The sequence below is a fragment of the Cydia pomonella genome, chromosome 1, assembly GCF_033807575.1.
Source record: "Cydia pomonella isolate Wapato2018A chromosome 1, ilCydPomo1, whole genome shotgun sequence".
NCBI lineage: Eukaryota > Metazoa > Arthropoda > Insecta > Lepidoptera > Tortricidae > Cydia > Cydia pomonella.
Genome location: NC_084703.1, coordinates 16,872,807 through 16,894,274, shown reverse-complemented (window position 1 = coordinate 16,894,274; position 21,468 = coordinate 16,872,807). Strand labels below are relative to the sequence as shown.

General features: G+C 38.3%; 1 protein-coding gene across 1 annotated transcript in view; it reads right to left on the bottom strand.

Moving 5' to 3' along the window:
- The window catches only part of LOC133517028 (RING finger and SPRY domain-containing protein 1-like), a 31,757-nt gene extending 10,692 nt beyond the window's left edge, over positions 1-21,065 (bottom strand). The window contains exons 1-9 of the mRNA XM_061850147.1: positions 20,889-21,065; positions 20,187-20,377; positions 14,748-14,928; positions 9,546-9,716; positions 8,948-9,155; positions 8,312-8,571; positions 7,909-8,126; positions 7,252-7,396; positions 657-772 (exon numbers count right to left, since the gene is read on the bottom strand). Of these exons, the coding sequence (XP_061706131.1) occupies positions 657-772; positions 7,252-7,396; positions 7,909-8,126; positions 8,312-8,571; positions 8,948-9,155; positions 9,546-9,716; positions 14,748-14,928; positions 20,187-20,374 (1,487 nt within the window). The 5' untranslated portion in view covers positions 20,375-20,377; positions 20,889-21,065. The remainder of the gene's footprint in view (positions 1-656; positions 773-7,251; positions 7,397-7,908; positions 8,127-8,311; positions 8,572-8,947; positions 9,156-9,545; positions 9,717-14,747; positions 14,929-20,186; positions 20,378-20,888) is intronic.
- Positions 21,066-21,468: the final 403 nt, after the last annotated feature.

Sequence of the window (21,468 nt, the reverse complement as noted above, 5' to 3'; positions counted from 1 at the left end):
CCGGCTGGGGCGGCGGCTGACGTCCGAGAATGCTCCAAGAATAATAAATATAGTTTTCTCGACGCATACTACGAGTTCATAGCCTTTGGCGTCGAGACACTAGGCCCGAGGGGTAGAGGGCACGGGGGCTCCACAAAGCACTCAGCAAACGTTTGAGAGAGAGATTTGGGAGGCCAAAGGTGACACTCGCGCGGGCGGCTTTCTCGCGCAAAGATTGACCATCGCAATCCAGTATTTTTAAGTTAAATTTTGTTTTTTGTTATTTAATTTATTTTTAATATCTTTTAGTTTTTATTTACTTACTTGTAATTTATTTGCTTAAACAGTTAGTTTGTCAATTTATTGCATAAAATAAATGTGGATGCCCAGCATACGTGTCAACCGTTTTGGTGGTACCTACAAATTTGTGGGTCGAGAGCACTTTAAGCCAGAATGCAGAGAAGAGACTTCCTTATTGGCCTTGTTCATAAAACTAAGCAAACATCATGATTTATTGTCTCTTTTAAACCAACATAAATTTCTAAATGACGATGACGGTCGGATATAAACGATTGGTTATCAACGGCCTTTTAGACTTGGCAGACGTTTATGAATCATTTACCATTCATTAGGTTTATATTGGTAAATACTGGTCTTAGATTTTAGACCGTACGTACCTGTGTCCGCAAGGCTCTAGCACACAGCAGGCGGTGTCGTCGAAGCAAAGCGTGCAGGAGTCCTCCTTCACGCTTGAGCAGCGGAGCTGTTCCAGGTATATCCTTCGAGGCACAACCTGTAATAATATTAAATATGGGTTTTATAAATAAATGCGGAAATGGCTTGCCGAACTTAACCAACATCACTTGATGCCATGGTTACGTTCTCCTGGGTCACTTTTAAACCCTGGCGGGGCCGTTCCGCTGTAGCGGCGTTGGTGGGGCTGCAGAGGAAGAGGAGTGTCGGTGTTACGGTGCGCCGTTCTCCCTGTCCTCTGCAGCCGAGTTGTGGTTTGCGGCAGAACCATTGACCTCATCTGTCGCCGGGCGCTGGGGAGTTTTCTAGCGGGCGCCCGTGGCCTCCTTGTGGCGGGCTCGAGGGGGTCCGCTACACTGCTGGACGGAGGCCGAGGAGGAAGGCGCGTCAAACCATCTGGCGCGCCTCGCGTGAAGTGCCTTCGGGCTTTAGCGAAGGAGTCGCTCGTGGGCGGCTACCGCCGGTGGGGTCGCGGATGAGTACGCAAGCGTTCCTGTAACCCCACCAATAGGGCGGCGAGGCGGCATACAGGGGGGTTTTTAGTGGGTATACCGTGGGCCCCATTAGCCTAGACGGGAGTCCCACATAACCACTCGGGTCACCCCCCGCACCCGGGTGGTATACGGAATGCATTTTCCCCCCTAGTCAATTACTATTTTCAAAACATTGTATATTGGAATGCTACGTAATCCTTCGTCTTTATATATATTGGATCTTTGAAAATCTTTTTTGACATTTTTGTGGTAAAAATTGTAGTACATATGCATACTTTTTCTTTTTTAATTGCATTTGATGACTCTTCCTGACAACGCATTCAATTTTCTTTACGATGTCATAAACCTGAAAAGTACATTTTTCCTAGGACACTTTTTGTCTGAATATCTGGGCCTTCAATGGTTGCGTATGGCCGATGATGTATCTATTTAAGTTCACGTTTTGTGACGCATACGAGTACATGTAGGTTGTTTTTTATTCTACTACTTTGAATACCGAGGGTTGTCTGGATCCGCCGATATGCGATGTTTTTGGGACTTTTTATCATTGAGCACACAACTGCGATTTTAGTTTTGGGCGCCGCTGTTGAAAGACGTCCTTCTCGATTATCTCTCGTAAGGTTGATACGGAAGCGGCAAAAATTATTAACCCTTTTCCAGGCATAGTACGATTTTGTACTATTTTTTTGTACTATATTTAAGGTTCAAATTAGATTGCACTTTCGGGAAATGTGACTTTACTTTAAATGAATCAACAAAGCTTGGAATATATTTGTATTTTTTAGGAAAACCTTGTAGATTGGTGTGACCTGGAAAAGGATTAAACCTGTTACAAACGGTCGCACGACAAGTGGGCCTCATTATGAAATAACTTTGTTGTGAATTTTGAATGTCGTTAAAAATTCTAACATGAGAAATTTCTGAGGTCAATATTATAAAAACGCTCGACATACAATTTTCAAACTGTAAGCCTGCTGGCATTCCTAAAATACACATAACATCCACATAAATTGTAGGTACTTAAAAAAATAGACTAAGAGCTATTTTTCAAATAATAGGTATAGAAGCGTTTTATTTCACTAAGTGATGTCGAAGTGGCTCATTATAGAAACTTTCAGTATTACCTACCCATGCATATTCCGTACAAATACCAAACCAAATTTAAAACTGAATCGAATTGATTAGTAGTCATCTTTCCAATACGATTTCTGATAATGGATTTTTAATGTTCGTCTCCATTCGCCTACTAATTCAAGCAAAGAAGGGTAATTTGATTATGGATTCTACATTTTCGAAAGAAGGCTGTCTAACGGTCCTATTAGAACTATATATAGCCGCACCACGAGTTGACACTCGCACGTATGGATTGATGCGGTAGAGGGATCGAGTTCACAAAGTTACTAACGCAAAGGTCGAACACCAACTCGTGGTAGCAGTGTTAAATACAAACTAACACTATTATCTTAGAAATATACTTTGCTTGAGTCACTTTCCGGATAATAAATACCAAGGATAATCCTATGTATTTTAACTTCACAGAATAAAATTAAGAATTAGTGTCTGCCTCTTTTGGTCTTTGGATTTGGTCGCAGTGATTGTGTTTTTACATTATGTTAACATGAAGTTGTTCAAGCAGATTTCAAATTCATTCATAAAGAAAAAAGCAATGCTGTTTTACATCAACAGAAATTCTACTTCGTTAAGTAAATAAAGCCACTTCAAACAATCGATAAGAGATTTACATTTTTAATCCCCTCCGATTACCCCAGCAAGCCATTTCCATCTCACTGAAAAAACTGTCATCCATTTTGCAAACCTGAGGAATTTGTGTTGCATAATAAAATACAAGCTAATATTGTGTGTGATTTTGTATGATTCTTATCGATTAACTCTATTTCGGAGATAATCAATAATTTGTTTTTATCAGATCAGGCCGTTACGAGCGTGTATACTTGCATTAGTGCCTGTTTTCACACTGATTAGTGTTTAGTACGAGTTAATACATTTGCTACTAAACGTAAGTATTATCTTGGATCATCGATGTTCGAAATGACAGTGATAGGACACAGTAACAGTTTTGAATTGTTTGATCGCAGTGAGCGTGAATCGCAGGATAATATATAGGACTCAAGTATGAGGTTAAGAGGAAAATCGCAATGTTCGGAACACGTGGCCGTGTTGCGTGCAAGTAACGCATGCGCGGCCACCACGACGCGCAAAATTGGGTCATTAGGTTTGATTGAACGTAGCTCCGTTAGAGACACAGCTATTTATACTATCGGCCCATTTACAGCCTTTAATTTAACACAATATGTTTGTAGCTATGTTTACGTTTACATTTGCTTGTTTAGGTTCAATCTTACAGGCAATATTTGAAACGCTTACCGATATCAGATTGCTCTGAAATTGACCTATACCTACCAAGCGAATTATAAAACAGTAGTGAATAAAAATGTAACAACGATAATATTATCAGGGACGTGGCGTCATAACGGCTATTATTCTAGAGGGCTCAGCATATTTACCGTAACGAAATTTGAGATTGGTCCAAATAGCTGCCTTAATTAAGCGGCGATAAGACATAAAATTGAACGAGTTTTCAAATGCCTAGCTACATATACCACCTATAGGACGGCTGTAATGTTATTTCACGATGTCACGTGTAGGCGACGAGCGTCACAACAGGAAGACTTACAGTTTATCACACTCATAATACCAGAACTTATAACATGCGTCTAGGCACAATTACATTGATGCATATCAAGCTCTCAAATCTAGTACTCTGATTTGACATTTATTTCATTTTGTCAATTTCCCCCATAAATAAAGTTTTATCATTATAATCTACCATTGTATGCGGTCTTGACCTACTACAAAATGCATCGAACCTGACTGAACTTGACCACAACATAAAATATATGATTTTAAAAAGTCTTAAAATTTTAATATACTAAATTTCATTGGCGATGTTCAATAATGGTCATCATTCGCTTGCCCTTATCCCATTCATTTGGGGTCGGCGCAGCATGTCTTTTCCTTCCATATCTTTCTGTCACCCGTCATCTCATCGTATTGTACGTCGTATTTTTCCCCCGCTGTCGGGTAAAAAACTATTCTCCTGGAGTATGACCCGTAAATGTAAATTTATATCAGAATATCTGCGTGGAAGGGGTCTAAATGAGTGGGTGGCACGTGGGCGCGCGCGTCACCACCCGCCGCCGCTCGCCGCCGCCGCCGTCGCTTGGATACTTCAAGCGTGGGCAGCCCGGTGACGTCACACCCCAGGGGTTCACATCACCGGGAAAATAATTCCCTATCATTTTAATTAAACAAAATACTGCGAATCTACTTTTCTTATTAGTAGGGTCGGAATTTTTAGAGGGGAAAACCGAGTCTGTCGAATTTTTGAAGTGAGTGGATAACCTTTTTGTAAATTTTGGCTGTATTTCGACGTCTTATGGATAATTGACGACGATATTTTATGAGACAGAACATTTGTTTACAGTTTATACATAATGACTACTAAAGAAAAGTGAAAAACCGGATTAGCACAGGATGGATGAAATGGCGACAGGTCACGGGAACAATTTGTGACGCCCGGATGCCCCTCCGACTGAAGGGTAAAATTTATAAAACCATCATAAGGCCTGTCGTCTTGTATGGATCAGAGTGTTGGGCCCTAAAAGTGACGGATGAAAAGAGATTGCATGTAGCGGAAATGAGAATGTTAAGATGGATGTGTGGTGTGACAAGAATGGATAGGATAATGAATGAGTATATAAGAGGAAGTCTGAAAGTTGCACCCATAATAGAAAAAATAGAAAAAGTAAGAGCGAATCGCCTAGCGTGGTATGGGCATGTGATACGGAGGGATGAAAGTCATGTGACGAGAAAGGTATTACGAATGAATGTGAAGGGATGGAACGGCAGAGGAAAACCTAGGAAACGGTGGATGTATTGTGTGAAAGATGACATGAAACGAACGCGAGTGAACGATGAGGGTGACAGAAAGATATGGAAGGAAAAGACATGCTGCGCCGACCCCAAATGAATGAGGCTAGAGAGAAGTCGCGTGCTATTGAAGCGGTACGCACAAAATGGCCACCGAAAAATACTATTTACAGATGAAAAATATTTTACCATTGAAGAATGTTGTAACCGCCAGAATGACAGTGTATGCAAAAAACAGTCAAGAGGCGATTGCGGCTGTTCCGAGAGTGCAACGAGGCCATCATCCCTCTTATGTGATGATTTGGCTGGGTGTGTCATACTCAGGGGTAACACAGGTTCATTTCTGTCAAAGGGGTGTGAAAACTGGGGCCAAAGTTTACCAGGATACAAATAGTGAATCCCTTAAGCCACACCCTATTTCAAAACCAGCCATGGGTCTTTTCAACAGGACTCAGCTCCTGCACATAAGGCAAAAACAACTCAAGCCTGGTTTCGAAGGAACAAAAATGACTTTATTGCCCACGAAGACTGGCCGTCCTCCAGCCCGGACCTTAACCCCCTGGATTATGCTATCATAGGGTCTTTAATGTAATCTCATAGAAATCTCGTGTAATATAATATATAATAAACACACGTAAAGTTGGTTAAATTGCAAACTGAAATCGGAAATGTTTTTTATTCTTAATTTAAAAAAAAGTTGCCAAGATAGAGGTCTGATTATATTTTTCCTGTAAAATGTATGGTAATATTAATATTATGTAAAAAATTCATAGTTTTTCTATGGTAAACTTCGGAGATAAGTGGGGGGAGGGGGTATTTTTGTTTATATTTTCCTTCATAAATTAATTTATTTTCAGTATGAAAAAAAATATTTGGGACTCTACCATTTGAGCTCTTTTAAATGATACCCCACTTGACATAGTCACTAGATTTTGAAATTTTGCCCCCTCTTCATATTGGGCATTTTCCATAATTAATAAAAAAAAAATCAAAAATACTTTCAATGTGTCTGGGTTAGCGTTCTAATTAGCGGTCATAAATATTCCAAATTTCAAATCGATAGCTTAAGTGGTTCTCGAGATATTTATCGATGTGACAGACAGACAGACGGACGGATGGTTCTCTTTGTACCTTTTTGGTACGGAACCCTAAAAAAGGCCCAATTTCAGTAACCGACTCGCACCATAAGGTTTCCTTTTGTACCTTCTTGATACGAAACCCTAAAAAAGGCCCAATTTCAGTATATGTACGTTAGAATTATTCGTATTTCCAATAAAATAAAAGTGCAAAATTCTCCAATCGGTCATATTGACTGACACATCAATCAGAAGTAAACTAAGCCCTGACGTCATCACTCCATTAAATATTTCTTTGAGCAGCATAGACAACCTCGTTGACCGAAATCCATACATCCACACCAAAGGGTTTAGATGTTGAAAAAAGTTTTTTTTATTTATTTCACAATGAAACAATTATTATGTACAATAAATATATAATAGTACGATGATTTACAAAGAACTTTTTTAATTATTTGGCTGAATTATCATTGCCATGTATAGAAATGGCTCTCATGAATAGAAAAAAAATCATAAGTAAAACCGGTACACACTATTTTCACTCAACATTAATTCATTAAATAGTTCATTTTAAATTGTAACCGTGTAAGGGTCTGTATAAAATTAGTAGATGAGTTGTTGTGATGAATTTCTGCAATGTAATTATGATCGCTAAACGTAATAGATCACAATATCATTCAGGTTCGAGGGAAAGTTCGTAACTGAAAGTGTAAAGTACTCATGTAAACAATAATTGCTATATTGTGATTTTTTTAAAGATTTTTGCTAGTTTATACACATAATTTATTTTACCATAAATGAACAAATCGATAAATCGATTAATTTTTTCCTACATTTCTGCAATTTAGTTTTTTTCATATTTCTTTCCTATGTTACTGCAATTTACCTAATGTGTGACGTCACGAACGGACGACAGGCATTTTCGCGGGAGGTTTAAAGTTGCTATAAAAATGCATGCATACCACTACATATACTCATACTTACAAAAAACAAGTTACCTTTTTTTGTTCGTCGGTCAAGTAGCCGTGCTGGTTGAACGACGCGAACGCCCGGTCGGTCGGTGGGAACTTGAACGGCTCGTGGCCGAAGTTGAAGCGGCACTGTTGGAACGCCATGAAGCTCGCAGCGGCGAAGAAGCCTTGCCTTTAACAATCAATGATATATTACATACATTTATTGCACGAAAGATTAACATGTATAGGTCGAGCAATTTATATGCGGCAGTGAGAAAATTTAAGTGATGCGGGAAATTGATACGAAGGGACTGGGCGGCCAGTTGTGTTATCTTTGCAGTAGTTTGACACCTCCCTTTAAGTTGTAGTATCAAGATTTTATTATATTACAGTATCTTAGAGAAACTACGCGAATTTTATAGGGCAGCATAGGAGCCCCCTGGTTATTGGCGAGAAGTCTCAAGTCTACGATTGTGAATTAGGCCACATCGTTTCTGACCCATCTACGCTTAAGAGAGTGAGCGTGAATTCTAGGGGACCCACCGTCCCCCAAACGACGGCCAACACGGCCGCAGCTGCCACAGCCGAAAGGCGGAAGCGGCCACTATCCATCTAGGGGACAGTACCTGCTACAGTGTGTCATGTTAAGTTTAAGTTTTCCTCTTAGACTACAAACAGTAGAGGCTTTTCAATAAATCGCACCTGGTAGTTTCAAATATCTCTCTACACGGTGGCAACCGTCGGCCGTTGAGCGAGAATATCACTTCCTTAGTGTTCATATCTATTAGAGCTCCTAGCACATCCCCCGGCCGCCACTCGGGAACCTCCGTAACGGGCTCGGGGCGCGCTTTGTACCAAATTAGCTTTCTGCAGCCGTCGTACGAGAGTGAGTACAGGTCGTCTCCGATTCCGTATCCTTCCTGAAAAGACAAGACAATTGGGTTTACAGTGTAAAATATCAGTGGCGTGGCGGCACGTTCTACGACCATTTGACAACCTTCAGTGGCAGAAAAAGAACGTGCAGACCTCTAAGTAGGTATACTCATAGTAGGTTTTTAACACTCGCGAAGTCCAAAAATAGCTAAACAGTTGATATTACACTCACATGATTAAGGAAATGGCTGTTCTTGGTCGCCCAGCCAATCTGCATGACCCCTGGCGTCACGATGACGGACTCGTAGTACCAGCAGCCCTCGTCGACTTGGAATGTGCACCGTACGCTTTCGAACGAGTAAGAGTCGCATCGCGCCTCGAGACCGTCGCACGAGATCTTCAAGTACTCGCTCACGTCTTGCGAGTTCAGAATCACGTTGATGGTGGACATGTCCACGACTTCGTAGGAAAGCTTGCGGCCTTCGATTAGGACTGAAAAAATAACATTTTGTTAATAGCGTATTTAAGGAAAGCAATTGTAAAACGAATCATTAGAAACAGAGGTCGATCTACAAAATCTGGCGTGAAATGGAATAAGCGAATTCCGAGTAACGTAAAGATCCGTCATAATGCTCATATGTACTGGTTGACATAGCGGGAGGACTTATTCAGGCCTGCTTTAGTGATTCGATCTTTACAAGAGACACTGTTGTGGATTAGATACTCTTTAAAATATGTATTTTTTATTGTAAAATATATAGGGACATGTTCTGCTTACTCTAGATTAATTGGGCGGGAAACGATGATGAAATGTACAGCAACACTAATGAACACGAGCCATACGTGGTGAGTGGGAGTTGACACTTACACAGGTTGTCGAGCGCCCACTGCGCGCAGAACCCGACCTGCCGCCACACGGGATCCTTGTTCCCCGCTAACTTCTCCAGCTCGAGCAGAGGGTTTTCTCGCTCTCGCTCCAGGCACTTGTTGATCGTCAATTTGTTTTCAGTCGTGTGGGCAAATTTTTCTAATGCTAACAACGCGAATAGGACCACGCATGCTTCGCGACGTTTCACCTGGGAAAAGAATAAATGTTCTGTTAAAATTCTTTCAATAAATACAATAAGGAAATTTGACAACCATTAATTTTATTTGAACTTAATTATCTGCTGCAATAAGCATTTCTGCAGTATCTGAACAATTTTGACTTCTTATTTTATTATTACATGAATACTCTTCGACTTATTGCTCAATTATCCTTTCATTGCACCTACTTAAATAAAACTATGTTTCACCGTGCCGCATGATAGATCTTTATCCCCGTTGTCAAAGGGGTCGTGGTCATCTTTCATGGTCACGGATACCCAGCCTATAGGCCAAGCAGCCCAGCAATATGCAGGTCTTCAAGCTCATCTCCAATCAAGCTTACCAGCCCACAGGTACGTGAGACCCACATGCGCTCTTACCAGAAACGCGATGAGATAGTCGAGTGTGTTCTGTGTGAGTACGGCAACGCTGTTGGGTCCCGCAAGCTTGTCGGCCAGGCAGCCCAGCACTACGCAAATGTTCCGCTCAACTCGCACATTCATGTCGCCTAGCGCTGCCCTCTGGGACGACAGCCCCAGCATTTGCGTCACCTGCAACGATATATTATGTGATAAATTTGTTAAATATCAAAAAGTGGCGCTATCTTACCGGGCACAACCTGAAGGTTATTGCGCCATCGCTCGAAACTATGGTGCCATTGATGTACCTTTGATCTTTGATGTATTAGATGGCACCACTTTTTGATATTTCACAAAAACACATATCAGTAGAAGAATAAGAATCAAAGTCAAATGGCGTTCTAAAAGTTTTAATCATGTGTGGCAGTGAATTTACTATGGCTACAAAGTTTTCTTTGACAATCCACCTTTATTTAAAATTCTCTTTGTCAACACTTATGCGCTCGGTCTTATACGTTCGTTAGAGCGTAAAAGATGAACGAAGAAGACAACCATGACAATTACACGCGTAACAATATTACGAGCAAATAAAGAATACACAGTGTTCTAAATTATTGCTCCACTTTATCTAACCTTAACATTTATTGAGATGCGTGTTAAATACATATACTTAAGAAAACAATTCTACATCGGCACGCAACTACTCACGCGTGACTATGGTTTGCTCAATACACGTTTGCTCAATATATGACGTACGCTGCCAAACGAACGAGGAACGCGAAAGATTTTAACCACAATTTCTGACCGATTTTTAAAATGCTATTAGTGAAACTATCATTAAAATTAAATGATACTTTTTTTTCAGAAATAGGGATATCACGATATGATCATGAATAGGGATATCACGAATATACGAATTTGCGTTGGTATATCGCATCATTTGACGACCGGTTTGGCCTAGTGGGTAGTGACCCTGCCTACGAAGCTGATGGTCCCGGGTTCAAATCCTGGTAAGGGCATGTATTTGTGTGATGAGCATGGATATTTGTTCCTGAGTCATGGGTGTTTTCTATGTATTTAAGTATTTATAAATATTTATATATTATATATATCGTTGTCTAAGTACCCTCAACACAAGCCTTATTGAGCTTACTGTGGGACTTAGTCAATTTTTGTAATAATGTCCTATAATATTTATTTATTATATTTATTATTATTATTATTGGCATCGACATTTTAATTTGCATCCAATAAAGCGAATGTTTTGCGAATGCGAATTTGCGCATGTCCTGTATCGCCTGCGCCTATCGCTCTCTTCGACTCGGGCATGGGCAACTGTTTTCAAGAAATGCATTTTGACCAGTAGACAGCATTTTTCAACACTTTATAACATCCCGTTCTAAGGTAACATAAAATATGTTTTATGTGCTGTTTTTTTTTTCTAATCAGATATGAAAATAATAACTAGATATTCCCTAACCATTTGCATTCGCATTCGGACATTCGTATCGTAGATATTCGGATTCGCATTCGCGAATTCTGCCTATTGCAAAAATGCGACCTTCCTGAAACCCCTCATCATAAATACATTGTTAGTCTTTCGGGTTCCTGGTGAGCAGAGGCTTATCCCACGAAACTTTATAAGGGTTCAATTCGACAAAATTGTTAAATTGTAAATAAAAATACGTACTACAATAATTTTACATATGTCACATGTATAAGTCCACAATTGACACATATTTTGCATTTGTAAATTGTATTTATTACAATTTTATTGTTTACCAAATTATCCCTCACATAATTTATGTTAAGGGTATTTCAGCCACTCGCATATTGTTAAAAATACCATATGCTTACCTTTTAACGTTTTTATTGAATGTGTTAGATAATATTTTTGCATGACAAAATTACTATTTTAAATGTAATTTTGAAACATACCGACTAAGGAGGTATTGTTTGGGAAATTAAGTAATAAATTAACTGATGAAGATAAAATTAATAAATGCATATCTTTACAATAAAACTGTCATTTGAAATAAAACTGTTTATTTTAGGCCACATCTTATTGTAGCATGTTGGAAATTCGGACCGATAGTCTGAAGGAAATATCCCACTGTAGATTTACTCACTCAAACCCCTATGGGAAATCCATAATATTTGAAGTTAAAGTTATGCGTTCTGCACGTCCATTTTGCTTTGCTACTACTATCACTATACTTCGTTTTTTAGCATAAGTACTACGTTTTTTAACACAATTACGCAGAAGTAATCTCGTGGTTCTAAATAGGACACCTTTCCGGTACAATTTTGAAGTAAATTATAAACCCATGCTAAAATAGATAATTCCATTAATATTAACATTTAGAGAGCCTAATACAAACTGCACGCTTACTTCTTGGAGTGCTTTCTAATGCTAAAAACAAAGTATAATACCTACCTACTGAACATTTTAACGAAACAAAAAGTACTGCGGTAGAATGGATCTACAATCATTGTATTACGCTCTTGACACACGCGGAGAGAATTGTCAACTTGTATTTACATTTCCACAAATGTGTATACCTTCTTCTACAATTTGTTGTAACACAAATTTTTTTCGTACAATAGTTAATTACAAAATGTTCAAATATTCCCGAAATCTTAAACTTGCAAAAAACGATTTTTACGGCCCGCCTGATGGTAAGCAGTCTCCGTAGCCTATGTACGCCTGTAACTCCAGAGGAGTTACATACGCGTTGCCGACCCTAAACCCGCACCCCCCCTCGTTGAGCTCTGGCAACCTTACTCACCGGCAGGAACACAACACTACGAGTAGGGTCTAGTGTTATTTGGCTGCTGTTTTCTGTAAGGTGGAGGTTCTTCCCCAGTTGGGCTCTGCTCTAGATCTGGAATGACATCCACTGGCTGTGCCCTACCACACAAAGCGAGATAACATTCACAATGCCCATACCTCTCTTAAAAATATTTTGTGATACGCGTAATTGTCGATTTCTCGCGTCAATTTACATACTTGTATACATTTTCCATTACAATTTTATCAATTGACGATCGGTCTGGCCTAGTAGATAGTGACCCTGCCTATGAAGCCGATGGTCCCGAGTTCAAATCCTGGTAAGAGTATTTATTTGTGTCGTGAACACAGATATTTGTTCCTGAGTCATGGCTGTTTTCTACGTATTTAAGTATTTATAAATATTTATATACACCGTGTTTTTATTGAATTGCGTTAACTCCGGGGTTTCGGTAAGTACGTTTAAGGAAACTAAATGGCACAGTTAATTTTCAAAAAAAAAAATTTTTTTTGTTTTTTTTTTACAATTTTTATATTTATAAAAAGTAACTAAATGTTGCATATAGCGTTGTTGTAACATGGGCATTACATTTAACTCAACCAAACAATTGAAAACTGTGATATATCAATGTCATTTCTAACATCGATCGTCCGAGATAGTACGTACGTTTAGTAGCAAATGTATGTACTCGAACTAAACACTAATCAATAAGTAAACAGGCCCTAAGGCAAGTGTACACGCTCGTAAGGGCCTTATAATATAAAAATTTATGATTGATTATCTCCGAAATGGAGTTAATTAGAATATCGGTGTCTTTGAGAAAATTACTTAATTTAAGCTCAGGAATGCACCCTCGAAATTAACGCAAATCAAAAAAAACACGGTGTATATCGTTATCTAAGTACCCACAACACAAGCCTTAATGAGCTTACTGTGGGACTAAGTCAATTCGTGTATTTATTTATTAGAAGCTGTCTCACCTCCCGAGCAAGCCGGTTTCAGGAAGGGCAGGAACTGTGTCGATCAGGTGTTAGCTCTCACTAACTATTTACATAGAAGCCGGATTTCAAAAACGCCTTAAATCGACTGCAGTTTTTATAGATCTTATAGCAGCCTACGACACAGTCTGGAGGCACGACCTGATTAATAAGTTAGTGTCAGCAATCCCAAGCAGAGAATTAGTAGACCACATCTCCAACATGCTGACTGAAAGGACCTTCGGAGTTTCCTTGGGAAACAAGAAAAGCAGGAAACGTAAGTTAAACAATGGCCTACCTCAAGGTTCGGTCTTTGCGCCGATGCTGTTTAACTTGTACATCTCAGACCTTCCGCATACAGACGCTACCAAGTTTATATATGCCGATGACATCGCGCTCATCTCGCAGAGCAAAGACTTTGAATCTGGAGCCCAAACATTATCATCGGACTTAAAAGCTCTGACAGCATACTTTAGCGCGTGGCGACTTATACCCAGCCAAAGTAAGACTGAAGTTTCCTGTTTTCATCTATACAACCAGATGGCCAGCTATCATACATCAACTGTATATCTAAATAATGAAGCACTCAAGTACAATCCTTGCCCGAAATACCTCGGTGTTACGCTGGATAGGTCCCTGACCTACAAGGAACATCTGTCCAAGCTCTCGCAAAAAGTGGCAACGAGAAATAATCTTCTCCATAAACTCTGTGGCACCAGCTGGGGAGCTTCGGCGGATTGCTTACGCACATCAGGGATCGCGCTTGTGTACTCTGCGGCGGAGTACTGCGCACCAGTATGGTTGGGGAGTGCACATACCAACAAAGTGGACGTCAAACTGCACGATACCATGCGTTGCATCTCCGGCACTATCAAATCTACTCCGGTGCACTGGCTGCCAGTACTAAGCCATGTAGCCCCGCCTCATCTCCGACGCGCTCAGGCTTTGTAGAGAGAAGTGGAGAAGATTCTGAAAAATCCAACGTTACCAACCCATAAAGAGTTCTGCTACCCTCTCCCACAACGTTTGGTCTCTCGAAACCCACCCTGTGCTATAGCGCCAAGCCTAAGCAATTTTAACACTGCTACGGTTGGAAAAGATGACTTCTATCTCCCAGATCCGACGAAAAAACCAAAAGGGTTCCATCTACCTCGAAAGATCTGGTGTCGTCTGAACAGGTTGAGAACAGATCATGGCCGCTGTAATTATTTCCAACATAAGTGGGGTTGGAAGAAGTCTCCGCTCTGCGAGTGCGGCGTAGAAGAACAAACCATTGAGCACATATTTCGGCGCTGCCCACTTCACTTCTATCCTGGACCAGCTGAGGATCTAGATGTCTTGACACCCGACGTAGTTACCTGGCTTAACAACCTCAAAGCTGTTCTCTGATTGCCTAACCATGCATGCCATACGATTAAATAAATAAGTTCATGAGGAATGAAAAGGTAATTTACCTTTATAACTGAGTCTTTGGAGGGTAGCGGACAATCATCCAGTAGGATGGTGATGACAGATGGGCCGAAAGGGTCTTCGAGCGGTATCACTCTGACCATGGACTTCACCACCTGTATCCACCCTTCCTCTTTGTCTGCTATCATATGCAGTTTGACCAGGGAGACTGGAGATTCTTCTTCGCTGTAACATGAGGTTCATGAATTAGGACCTATTTTAGTACCTATAATCAAAAGGTAATTAATAGAATAGAATAGATTTATTGAATAACTAAATATACAATATCATACACAAAAGGTGTCCGGTGAGCCTCAAACTAGGCTGAGCCTGTATCTTGGGACTCACAAGGAAAGGTACCCAACTGTCCGGTTCCGATTTGATTTATATTTATATATGTTATAGAGTAGAAAAAAATAACAGACACGTATTTTTTTTTAGCTGCCCAAACTCAACCTATTGGGAGAAAATTTCCTCCAAAGTACTAAAAAATTACTAAATCTTCTAACTCCTATAGAAAGTGATGCTCAAGCAACTTGCTAGTTAATGGCTGGTTTGAGTATATGTTTGAAAGCAGCAAAGAATAATGAGCACATGTTTTGTTATATCGGCTAAAACTAATTTTTTCCTAATAAAATCGACATTCGAAGTTTTATAATATCTTATCGCTAAAGTTACACATAAAGACGGGTGTTTTTTTAGGAAAACTTGAGTTTAAGAAGATATAACAAAACACGTGTACATTATTTTTTCCTGTTCTCAAACATATACTCAAACAAACCATTAACTAGCAAGTTACTTGAGCATTACTTTCTATAGGAGTTAGAAGATTTAGTAACTTTTTAGTACTTTGGAGGACAATTTCTCCCAATAGGTTGAGTTTGGGCAAATAAAAAAATACGTGTCCGTTATTTTAGACTACTCTATAACATATATAAATACAAATCAAATCGGAACCGGACAGTTGGGTACCTTTCCTTGTCAGAATAGTACTTTATAGAAACGTTAACATGAGAGAACGAGACCAGGAGTAAAAAATATGTGGTCGCCTGTGGAGAAATAGTTCTGATACATTATAGAATATTATAACCTAAATATGATTTACATAAGAATACATCAGTACACACATAAATACGAACAAAGTGTAGTAAAATCATATACCTTTTTATCATTTATCTTTTGGCTTTGTACAGGCATGTCCTTTTCTCAATTGAAAACCTAATAAGGTGTATTTGGGTACAGATTGTCGCGTGGTTCCGAAAATAACCTATTAATCTTTACATAAAACCAAGCCCATTTTCGGAACTACCCGACAGGTAGTGATTTGAATTACCCGAATACAAATTAAGATAATATCGTACTGGTTGCTTAGCAGGGTAATCCACATTGTTATTGATATAGGAAATTTTCAAGTTCCATGTCACCAGATTTATTTAGGACAGCCGTAACAAATCATGAGGGTGCGGCACCCGATTTTTTTTCGACTACCCTAATATTTAAGCTGTGGAGGGTTTCAAACATACATAAGAAATTATTTCACCTCACTTCTGCAGTAAGCGGCAAAAAAACTGGTTGCACTCCGGGAGTGCCGGCAGAAGTGAAAACTTGAAAATTGCATTTTTGATATTTTAGAATGCTTAGGGAATCATTTTGCACGAATTGCTTTAAGTATAAAAGTACTATCATTTATGTAGTTTCTTTCGATCGGGTCACGTGTCTGTCTTATGAATTTTCAACCTGACGAATCTGTGTGTGAAACGGGTGCTGTTTGTGGAGACCGGTCTGTTTAAGCTTACACGGGGTACAGGTTATGTTAAAGTATGTAACTTTACTTTTGAGTGACATTAACGTGAGACACTTCATTCGGTTCTTGTCTGTTTTAATTTTTTAATTATTTATATAAGAATTCAAGCCTTGGCGACCCTCTACATCTCTAAGGATAATTTAATATATATTTTTATATTTTATCTCTGACACGTAGAGACTTATACATCTCTAAAGAATTTTAGTATTTTATGGTTTTATTTTTTTATCATAGTTTTTTTTTTGTGTAATTTGACATTTAGAGACAGTATACATCTCTAATAAAGTATTTATTATTTCATAGATTCGATATTTGTAATTGTTTTTTTTTTAATTTATTGTTTGTAAAAATGGACATGTAAAAGTGCCCCTGTGGCCTATTTGCTGAATAAATGTTTGATATTTGATATTTGTCGGTCACGTACTTATAACCTGTCGCGATTTTAACATTTTCTTCTCCATCACAAAAAGTGCACAGCGCCGCTAAAGAAGTTTTCACTTCAAAAAATGTAGCTATTCTTTACACAACAACAACAACAGTGCACCTGTATTTCCTTTTTCTACACCTACAGATTTGTTATTATTTTTGTTTTGCAGGTATTTGGTATGATAAAACACGTCCAGTTATGGCCCTAGTTTCTATATTTGCTACAAACAATCTGGCATTTAGAGGCACACGGGGACTGATTTGGTTCAATCATCAATCAACTAACAAACAACTAGCAACAATAATTAAAGGAATTAAATTTAGCTCTGCTCTTGATTTTTGTAACAAATAGCACATAAGTAAATGAGCAATATTGTTAAATACACCGCTGAGAAATATAAAAAAATATCAAAGTTCACATTCAAAATAAAGTTCAAGATAAAAAGAATTGCTGATGCAATGATATTATGTATAGTAACTCCATGTCGTTGAGGTATATCATCAAGAAATTATTTTGGCCACCTGACTACATCCTCAGATCAGCTCATTATCATTGGAATTATAATGAGCTATAGCCCAAGCCCTCTCGCGCATGAGAGGAGGCCTGTGCCCCACAGTGGCACATATATAGGCTGCATTATATTATAATTATAAATCCTTGGAATTACAGAAGTACACCAAATTTTTACTCTAGTAAGCCAAATTTATGTCACAAGTTTAAATCAGATATAAATACATATACAAATCAGGGTATTAAGCTAAATAATAATCTATGAAAAATTTCGAAATTGATTGAGAAGTTCAGTAACAAATTTACATAATGTAATAATGGCTTATCATGACTCAGGCACATCACTTGTTTTTCCTGTATTACTTGTATGTATTGCTTTTTTGTTTTAAATCACTTGTTGTAATGAGCAGACATCGGATTATTGGGGGAAAAATTAAACGACAGGTATTGATCTCTCTAAGTTTTACTTATAAAAATACAATTGCATTTAAAGTATGATAATTAAACAAATTGAAACTTTACTGATCAACACATTTTTCTTTCGAATGACCATCCCATTATGTTACTTATTTTTTTCCAGGCTCTTTAATTATAGTACAGATAAATAATAACTATTTCATAAGGCAATGGTACTCATAACCTGGCAATAATTTGAAGCATGCTGAGTGTAACTACTTCATGAGTGTCTCCAATATAATATTTACAACTTACAAAAAAGACTTCCATACAAGGCTGGGAGCAATCACTAGTATACGAGAAAAGCATTGAACATTGAGTTTATTGATATAGAAACTCCCTAATTGTCATTTAATTGCACCCTAAAAAATCCGATGTCTTACAATGAGTGTTCTATGTGTTTGGACCTATACTCTCATACAACAAATAATGTCTCCGTACTCCGTATCATATAACATCAGGTTACAACCAAAACTTACTAATTGTAAAAATTAATTGCAAAAATCAACCTCGTTTAGGTACTACCATACCATTCAATTAGTGTGACTTGTTGTGTTAGAGTCAAATCAAGATAAGTTGGCAGTGATTTTGATAGCCCAGACGGTGCATGGGTTATTTTAAAAGTCAAACAACTATGAAATTATGATGTTTACTTGACACTTACACCATCTGGGCTTTAAAAAAAACCCTGGTCTGACTCTAGCAATTAGTGAGATTTGGGTTGTCACCTGATGATAAACTCACACACATACAAATTATTAAAATCAAAATGGTTTTATACTACTCATACTACTGGTAGCATTGCAAATAGGAAAACAATTTCGCATTTAGCATCAAACCTAATTAATTACATGCAGTAAATATAATTGCTGTGATTGCATAATAAATTAGATGCAATGTAAGCGGCATCAGCAATTAAACAATTTTTGTTGATTGTTTACGAGTTTTGATCATGCTATGAAAGTTTGCAACTAAGTCTTCATTTTCCTTACTAGCCTTAACCTCTAGCTGCCCAGAGGCCTATAAAAAAGTCTCCCATTCCATTCAAAATGAATTCTTATTTTAACAAATCTAATCTAATAATGAAAAAGCCACTAGTAAAAAGGTTTGCCATAAGAAAGATATAAAAAATTCCTAATTACTTCAATAATATACTTAAAAACAATGCACTATTGTTGAAGTGAATAAACAACTTCATCAATCACAAAATTAACCCTTGGAGTGGTAGGCTGTCGACTCTCGACTGATTATTATTATTATTATTATTTATGAATGCACAGGCAGCTTATAGCTGATATGTGCACATCAATGTCCTGCACTAGTGTTTTGTCCATTTATAAAATGTTTGTCGAGTCTATTTTTAAAAGAATTCACTGAGGGTGCACTGATTACGGATTCGGGCAAACTGTTCCACACTTTCACTACGCGGTTAGGCAGGAAGTGTCATCTTGGGTTGCTACTACTCTGCGTCCAAGTCAGCTTCAGAGAATGTCCTCTCAGTCTGTCACACATATTCCGAGTGAAAATATTACTCAATGCGGGTATGTTGTAGTGTCCTGTAAGTATTTTGTATGTTTCTATTAAGTCACCGCGTTGCCTTCGCTGCTCTAGGGTTGTCAAGCCCAATTCCTTTAACCTATCCTCACATGGTTGGTTGCAAAGAGATGGAACCAGTTTTGTTGCTCTTCTTTGGACTTTTTCAATAAGATCAACGTCCTTCCGGAAATATGGATTCCAAATTTGGAAGGCATATTCCAATAAGGGTCTTACATATGTCTTATAGAGCCTAATGAAAAGATTCTTATCCATATAACGAAAAGCTTACTTGATCATATATAATATAGAGTTGGCTTTTTTGGTCAACCCCAAAATGTGTTCTTCCCATTTTAAGTTATCAGTTATAATGAATCCAAGATCTCGCTGTGCATGTCATTTCAATTTCAAAATTGATTAGCCAGGTCCGCATAGAGTGAGCATACGCATGAGGCAATTTTCTCACACACAATACGGCCAGTATAGACATCGGCCGGCGGCTTGCGCGTTTTCCTCGCCCAAGCTCACCGCCTCAGCTGAGTGAGGCATGTCTACACTGGCCGCATTGTGCGTGAGGAAATTGCCTTGCACACATGCCTGCTCTGAGTGGCTATATTTAAATTAAATTAAATTCAAAATTCCAGTAACTCAAAAACAACATCTTTGACTACATTGTTTTGCCAGGCCTATAAAATACTCAGAATTTTTGCTTACTTGTCAACAATTGACGCTATGAGACCAAGCATTTCTAGCACAAGTTGGTCTACAAGCTTTGAGTCCACAACCTTCATGCCGCGAGGCCGCGTCTCCGACACAGCCGGGGACACAGACTCTGGCTCCGGGCTGAGTGAGTACACATCACCTTCTTCTGGGGCCTTGTCTTTACACCAACACACCCCCATTACCTAAAAATAAAAAACAAGGTCAATTTATTTATGATCCACATAGGACACATAGGTAGTTTTTTAAGCTTTCAAATTGTTATGAGATGTTTTAATACTAACTACACCATTGTATGCCTAAAAGTAGTAAACAAATGATTTATTAAAAGTTGTTTCTCAAATACTAAATAAGTATAAGCAATTATGGTTTGAGAACTTCTTAATAATCTAGTCAAGCATAACAAAAACTGTTATCTACACACATATAACACCAAAAGTGCACTCTTTGTTTTAGTAATTCATTCCATACGAATATCGTACCTACTTATTGAATACTTCAATGATTTTTTTGGAATATTTTTTGTATCAAAACATCATATATATTGTTAATAAAACGATAAAGTTAAATATACCTCAAAAAGGGCCAAAGAAAATAAATTATTCCCTAAAAAATAACTTAAATATTTGAGAATTGAATTATGATCTCTGAAGTAGGTGGTGAATCACAACATTACAAATCATAAGTCACACTTACTGCAGTTTGATGTCGGATTTCATTGCATTATTACAAAACTCAGCCTAACAATTCCTTCTGTTTTACCGCAGCTATAAATAATGTTTCAAATCGTTGTAGGTACTCAGAACATTCATAATTCAAGTGTAGACAGGTATAGTTCTCAAAAGTATTGGCTACTCAAACGATACAACAGCACATCTGTCATGGCACGTCACATTACAAACAGATAAGAAAAAACATGGTACTAACAGACGAACGGATCAACCAGATTGATGTGGACATTAGTCCAAAGAGTTAAGTAATTAAATAGGAAAAGCTCCTTCTTGAAGCATTTTAAGGAAACTTATTTCGAAGTGCTATCTCTAATTTGTATCTGAAACTAGATATGTATCTGTGCGTGCACATCTACATATGCATCCGTGTGTGTAGGTACTTTCGTACTGCATAATATTAAGTCTACTTGGGCGGTTTACAAGTTAATTTTTTGTTTGATTTCTTGTAACTTTGATAGTATTTTGTTTACAAGATATTGGTATGTATGAGGACACGAGTGAAACGCACCGTAGCTATTTACACACTTTTTATTGACGGTAGGCCT